The sequence below is a fragment of the Hippocampus comes genome, unplaced genomic scaffold (assembly GCF_001891065.2).
Source record: "Hippocampus comes isolate QL1 unplaced genomic scaffold, H_comes_QL1_v1.1 scaffold39, whole genome shotgun sequence".
NCBI lineage: Eukaryota > Metazoa > Chordata > Actinopteri > Syngnathiformes > Syngnathidae > Hippocampus > Hippocampus comes.
In genome coordinates, this window is record NW_017842054.1 from 2045804 (window position 1) to 2052845 (window position 7042).

Consider the following 7042-nt stretch of genomic DNA (forward strand, 5'->3'; position numbering starts at 1 on the left):
GGCCCCCCCCCCCCCCCCCCCCCACACACACACACACACACACACACACACACACACACACACACACACCTCAGTACTTAGTGCCCTAACAAGGGGGGTGTTACTCTCTCATTGCGTGCATGTGTGTGTGTGTGTGTGTGTGTGTGTGTGTGTGTGTGTGTGTGCGTGCGTGCGTGCGTGCGTGCGTGAGTGCGTGTGTGTGGTGAGTGCGTGTGTGTGTGTGTGTGTGTGTGTGTGTGTGTGTGTGTGTGTGTGTGTGTGTGTGTGTGTGTGTGTGAGAGAGAGAGAGATTGAGTGCATGTATGTATGCATGTGTGTTTGTCCCCGTGCGAGTGCCTCAACTCCCTCACCCAGAAGAGGTAGCTATCCATGAGGATCCATATGTTGCTGACGTTCCAGTCGCCGATCCAGGGCGCGTGCAGTGTGTTGTTCATCATCGTGGAACCGATGGGCGCCACGTGAGGATTGGACACTGCGAACGGAACACACAGCCACTATACGAACGTACACACATGCACACACACGCAATTAGTGAGCGAGCGGTCAGTCTGTGAGTGAGTGAGGGGTGACGGGTTGTTTGCCACCAGGCTGAAGAAGATGAGGAGCAGCTGGATGACGTCGGTGTAGGCCACCGAGTAGAGGCCGCCCAACAGCGTGTACGGGATGGCCACGCAAGCCGAGATCCAGATGCACACGCTGAACGACATGTCCAGGACCACGCTCATGGTCACGCCTGAAAGCACGCACAAACACCACGTACAATGTCACTACGGGGTGACGCTGCACGTGTGCTTGGTCTGTGTGTCAGTGTGTCAGTTTTTCGGTTTGTTTATGTGCGAAGGAACGCGTGTGCCAATGTGTCTGCGTGTCACGATGCAAGCTTGTGTGAGTGCATGCATTGCGTGCGTATCACCCAGGCTGGTGAGGGTGCCGGGCACCCAGAAGATGTCGAGGAAGAGCGAGGTGCAGCTGAAGACGGCCGTCAGGCCTTTGCCGTACTTGCGCTGGAAGGGATCCATCATGGTGACACATTGGGTTGCGCGCAGCGGCCCAGCGAACGCCAGCCCGCCTGGTGGAGAGCCAACATCATCTTGGCAATCAGCCGCTGGAAGCTTAGACGAATTCAACCTCTTCCATGCCACGGTGCATTGAGATACAAGTTAATTTATTTACTTTGTGGATGAATAGCTTTGAATATTATCTGCCAAACTGCCACGTGGACTGAGAGGAGTTGCGTTCACTGCCACCATACAATGCCTGTATCTCCAATTTTTGCTCACAAGTCAAAGGAAAAAAATGATCTTGTATGATGTCTTATATCTCAACACCTGTTGTGAGTCACTTTTATCTCAAAGCACCACTGCATAGCCCTTCTACATTGATTAAATTAGCTAAGTGCAATACAAATTATAATCATCATTATTATGACTAATAACAATATATGTATAGATATAATGTGTGTGTGTGTGTGTGTGTGTGTGTGTGTGTGTGTGTGTGTGTGTGTGTATCCCACGTGGCTTCGGGAAGGAAGAACAACAAGCACGCTGACTCCGCGGGGGAACCTCACCCCCACCCACCACCATACCAAAAACAAAAAAAACACAAAAACAACAAGACGGAAAGTTGCGTGGAAAGGTGCTCACCTGTCATGGTGAAGACCCCCACCAGCAGGCTGATGCTACGGTTTGCAAGCAACGACATCTCCAGGATGCCGCTCACCTGCTTGCACTTCAACCTCCTGGACTTGACTGACGCCCAGATCCCGATGCCGAGGACCAGCGCGTAGAAGAACACCATGGAGATGATGCCCGGAATGTTGGCGGCCATCTCGGACTGAAAGACACTCCTCTGCAAAAATAAAAAATGGCGTGGACATTTCTTCTGGTCATCCAAACTGTTGCTGCCACCAACAAATACACCAACAAATGTATATTCAAGTTGGGTTTTTTTTCAACAGAGGGTGTGGAAGAACGTCCCGATATCAGTAAATTCCACTTGCTGTCGTTTTCCCCTGTCCAATCAAGCAAATTTTTACAACTTTGGAAAAAGTTGTTTTTTTTTTTCACATAGATAGATGTCATTATTTGTGCAAAGTGCATTACTGAGCGACAAACTAGAGAAGTTCATCTTTTTTAAAATGATTTTTGACCCCTGAGCACGTTCAGTTCATTTTAACTTCCTGCCATAGAAAGACAAATAAACAAGCCACTGATTTCAGCCTCATAACTTTTCACAAATTCAAAATAAAAATGAGAACGAATCTTTCACAAATGTCATTTAAAAACGCTGAAATGGGGGCAAGCAATTCGCTCGAAGGGTGCCGGTGGCGGCTTTCAAAATGTTTCCACTAGGGGTCAGGAGCACAAATTAAAGCGAACTAATCGGAGTAAAAGAAGAAAAAGTGTTATTGTGATTGGCTCGTTTCAAACTGGGAGCGCCATTCCGTTTCCTTGACTGCTGTTGTCATGTTCCGATGCGTGTGAGCGGTCTTGTGTGGCGTGTGCCTAATTTTGTGGACTTTTTCTGGAGTTGGAGGTGGTGGGGGCGGCTTCAAATATCGCTTGACTGCCATCCTAAACCATTGAAATGGAATTGTGAGGCTGCTCACGAGAACCGGCCCAATAAGGCGGCCTGATTCTCAGCCGGGATGTCCACAAAGAATTCAACCAACACCACGGTGTTTCCCCACACATCCCTGACTCATAGATTCAAATAATTTATCAGGAGTTAGGAGGGGCGGGGGTTCTTGTTTTTAACATGTCACGGGAAATGCCACCGACACGCAGATGTTCGTAGCATTGATAGTCGCAGTCGAACAACCACAAATGCTGCGATCATTTAGACAAATGACTTCTAAAAAAAATCACAGGCACATATTTATCCTCCTTCCATTTCGGGAAGAGCAGCGCACGGAATTGAATTGCAGCATGATCCACAAAGCCTTTCATTCATTTACATTCGATTTAACGATGCCAAGGTGCCCGTTTTTTTTAAGTACCATAGTGTAAAAAGAAAATTTTCTTTATTTAAAACACACACACATAGACCCCCAAAAATGTTTTTGGGTGGTGTAGGCAGGAACAGATTACTGGCATTCCCATTCATTTCTCCGGGGAAAGATATTGGAGATGCAAGTGTTTTGAGTTATGAGCGTGGTCATGGAATGAGTTCAACTCATACCTCAAGGCATCACGAACTGTTATTTGCTTGGTATTTTTATTCAATTCCTTGTTATTCGCTTGGAAACATTCAAATGTTTTATGTTTTTTTTTTTTTTTTTGGTCTTCCCTTGTACACACGAGGAGCTTCAGGAGAAATATCGGGCTCATGCTTCAGCTGGGGAAGCGAGTGGCTGAGCTGCAGGCGGCGGCCGAGCGCACCTTGGAGGAGAACGCCTTCCTCTGCCGGGGGACGAAGGAGCTGCAGGAGGAGTACCAGCGGAGGAGGTTGTCCCTGCCCGCTCCTTGCGGGGCGGGCGGGACTGGGTGGGTGTTGAGCGGGGATGTGTTGTTGAAGCTCGTTTCAGAACCTGATTGGGCTGTGCAATTGATTGAAATTTTATTACGATTTTGATGATTGCACAATATGATTACAACATTGGTATATTTGTTTAAAAAAATATGAATGCTACACTTTGTTCATTGACTTAGTTACAATGAATGGTGCCTCTGGTCACGTATGACTCAATCAAACCACGTCCATCCTTCAGCCTACTGGTTGAGATGGCAAACGTTCAATATTCAACGAGATTTGAGACTCCTCCAAAGCTGAAAAAAATAAACGACAAATCTTTGGGTGCCCCGCCCCAAAAAAAAAAAAAAAAGAAGTGTTTTATAAAAAAAAAAGGCTTTCATCAGTGAAAGCTTTGAAATTTGTATCTTGATAGGCTTTGGTTGAACTAACACCAAGAACGAACAAGAGGTACCAAGAACGAAGCAGAGGCTCAGAGGGGACGAGCCTTTTCCCTTGCTGGTCCCTTTCATTGGAATGAACATTCGGCAAGGCTCCTCGGTGCCCATCTTTAAAACTTGTCTCAAAACTCATTTCTATTCTTTGGCTTTTGACTCGACAGGAGTCAGACTAGATGATTAGTTTGACTGTTTTTGTCCTTTCTCCTGTCTTTGTTCTTCATTTATTGTTTCATTGTTTATTGTTGTATGTACGATAGTTGCTCCATGTACAGCACTTTGGATACAGCGGTGGTTGTTTTGAAAGTGCTCGAGAAATACGCTTGAGTTGAGTTGAGAATTGTACATTCTCTTGGAGCTATTTCCATAACTTGACTGACAATGGGTGTGGCCCACTATTTAAAGTCCCTTAAATGAACATTTGCGGTGACAAATGTTAATTCTCGTGAGATATTCAGGAACAAGGAAAATCTGTCAACAGCCGCACCTTATTCAAGCCGCAGGGAGGGTTGAGTCGCAACTTGTGCAAACTTGCTTCGCAAAAATAATTTGATGACAGCAGTCATCACCGTCTTGTTTTTGCTCACAGATGGACAAAGTGAAGAAGATGCTGAGACAGCAAAACGCCGGCCACCCGAGCCAATGCGCCTGGCCAAAGAGGAAGCGAGGAGCGCTCACGAGGACATCACGGTAACCTGCAGGGCGTTATTGATTGACTGTCAAAGGGTTCCTCGCTCCACACAACACACAGACACACACAGACACACACACACACACACACACACACACACACACACACACACACACACGCACACGCCCACGCACACGCACACGCCCACGCACCCTTTGAAGCATCATGATTTTCCTGATGAATGAGAAGAATATCAGCACTTTAAAAAAAAATTGTGAAGTATATGTTTGTTTTTTTCATGAGCATTCATTCTCAAATGACAGCCATTCATTTGACAGTTTCATTTTGCTCTTGAAACTGTTTCCATATCGTTTGTATCTACGTTTGTTTAACACGGCAAATAACAAGGTGAACTTGCACCAGTTGAAGGTCCCCCAGGTACATTGCGCAAATTTACAAAAACACATAGAGAGCGTGAGCTTCCTTTTTCAGGGAATTACCCCCACCCCCGTGGGTCCGAGTGTTGTTGACCTCTCGGCATGGTAACCTTTCAAGTGTTCGAATGAACCAGAATGGTGGAAAAGTCTTCCCGGGTTCAGTAAAGATGAGATCGCAACCCGCTCTGGATGCTTGTTGATGAACAACACGGTGGAGTGGCAAGCGTCAGCTTACCTTGTGCTGCAAAAGACCGACGGCAGATGTTTGCTGCTTCCGTCTTTTTCTTCAACAAAACTGTCCACGGCGCCGAGTAGAGCCTTCAGATGAGAGCGTCTGTCCTTCGGCTGTCACTTGACTGCCTTTGAACCATGCCAAGCTTCTCCGTGCCAATTGTCGCATGTCTCCACCCCTTGTCAGCCATGCGATGCGATGACACCAGAACAAGAGCTTTTAACCCATGACTTATTCCCGGTGCATTCTTGAGAACAATTTTCGACTGTCTTGTGACTGATTTCTCACCAAGCTGTTTGAGGAGAAGCACCTGACAAAACGTCAAAAGTGGCGGGAAGAGAAGATGGCGCTACCTGGCCCGGCACGCCGAGCTGGTGAGCTGCCCTGGTCTTAAATCGGCATGGTCGAGCGTCGTCATGTAATATTCCTTGCATTCCTTTGGGTGTTGTCCCTCCCCCCCCCGAATGTTGCATCGCTGTCACCAACTGGTATTTTCTTTCCGCTGGAATGTGAAATGCCGCTCGCTGGACATTGTCAAAGTTGCTGAATTTTGCCTGCATTCTCTTACCACCACCCTCCACCCCCCAAAAATTTTCTTTTTTCCCTCGACCTTTGTCCAGGAGGCGGAGCCTGCGTTCCAAAGAACAAATGATGGTGAACTGGAGGCAGGAGAGAGATACACTGGTCGCCACCTTGGAGGTCCAACTTTCCAATCTTCACGCAAGCCAAGCTGACAAAGACAAAATCATCCAGCAGCTTCGTGACAACAGCGAGCAGTCGCCACCAGAGGTCGGTGCAACCGCCGCCGCCACCACCTTTTTTTCGGGTTTGTCTTCATACTGAGGTCCGACTAAAGCATGGCGCTGCGGCGCCGGGGCGACCCGAGCGCCGTCACCGTCAAAGTCATGCGTTCAACCCGCAAGAGGAAGAACGCATGAAAAAAAAAACGGGCATATTTCCTTCACCCTCTGTGAAAAGAACTGATGAAGACAGATGAGTGAGTCACTTGCACGAGTTGAGTAAAGGTCTGCTTTGAATCTGCAGACCTCAATCAGGATTCCTTGAGGGTGGTTCGCTTCAAGTCACTTTCAAGTAGACCACCCGACCGTTGCAAACGACAGGATGCCCTCAAAGCACCAAACCAAATCCAACCATAAAAAACGAAAGAGGCTTAGTTCCCACTATTGCCGTTATATATTGCATCAGCTCATACATTTTGTGTGTGTGTGCGTGTGTGTGTGTGTGTGTGTGTGTGTTGGCAAGAGAGTCAATTTAATTTGGATCGGTTGCAGTCTGCTGACTCAGCAGTCAGTGGTCAACATGGGCCCGGCGGCGTCGGGGGTGTTCTCTGTGCACACGGGGTCCTGGGTGACGGTGGGGGTGGGCTTCTGGAAAACATGCAAAACGTCCCAGGCAGCAGGAAGCAGGCGGTGGCGGAAGATCTGGGACGCCAGGAAGGAGAAGAACAAGATGGAAGCCAGAGAGCAGAGCATGGCGAAGGTTTTGACGGGGAAGTACTGCACGTAGACACCAGCACGGTGGTCCCAGATGCCCCCCGGGAAGTGCAACACGGGCGGCAGGCCCAGCAGGGGCTCACCGCTCAACAGGCGCGCGGCCAAGCCCGCCACGCCGCCCAGGATGGCGCCGTACGTGTTGGTGATGGAAAAGAAGACGGCACAGATCAGCTGCGGGAAAAGCACGTTGTAGGCAATCTCGGCCCCCACGAACCAGAAGAGGATCACGCTGGTCTTCAGGCGGGTCAGCGCCGTCCCGACCACGCCCACCACCACCACCGTCGCCCGGATGGCCAACTGCAGCTCGCGCTCCGACGCCC

At 48.7% G+C, this 7042-nt stretch overlaps 2 protein-coding genes across 3 annotated transcripts in view; both read right to left on the reverse strand.

Annotated features, from left to right (window-relative positions):
• Positions 1-1097, reverse strand: part of LOC109509986 (high affinity choline transporter 1-like) — a 3760-nt gene extending 2663 nt beyond the window's left edge. The window contains exons 1-3 of the mRNA XM_019859958.1: positions 914-1097; positions 542-733; positions 351-472 (exon numbers count right to left, since the gene is read on the reverse strand). Of these exons, the coding sequence (XP_019715517.1) occupies positions 351-472; positions 542-733; positions 914-1022 (423 nt within the window). The 5' untranslated portion in view covers positions 1023-1097. The remainder of the gene's footprint in view (positions 1-350; positions 473-541; positions 734-913) is intronic.
• Positions 1098-6364: 5267 nt separating this feature from the next.
• Positions 6365-7042, reverse strand: part of LOC109510074 (high affinity choline transporter 1-like) — a 21709-nt gene continuing 21031 nt past the window's right edge. For both annotated transcript variants that reach the window (XM_019860131.1, XM_019860130.1), the window contains one exon: positions 6365-7040. In XM_019860131.1, coding sequence (XP_019715690.1) covers positions 6510-7040 — 531 coding nt within the window. In that variant the 3' untranslated portion in view covers positions 6365-6509. The remainder of the gene's footprint in view (positions 7041-7042) is intronic.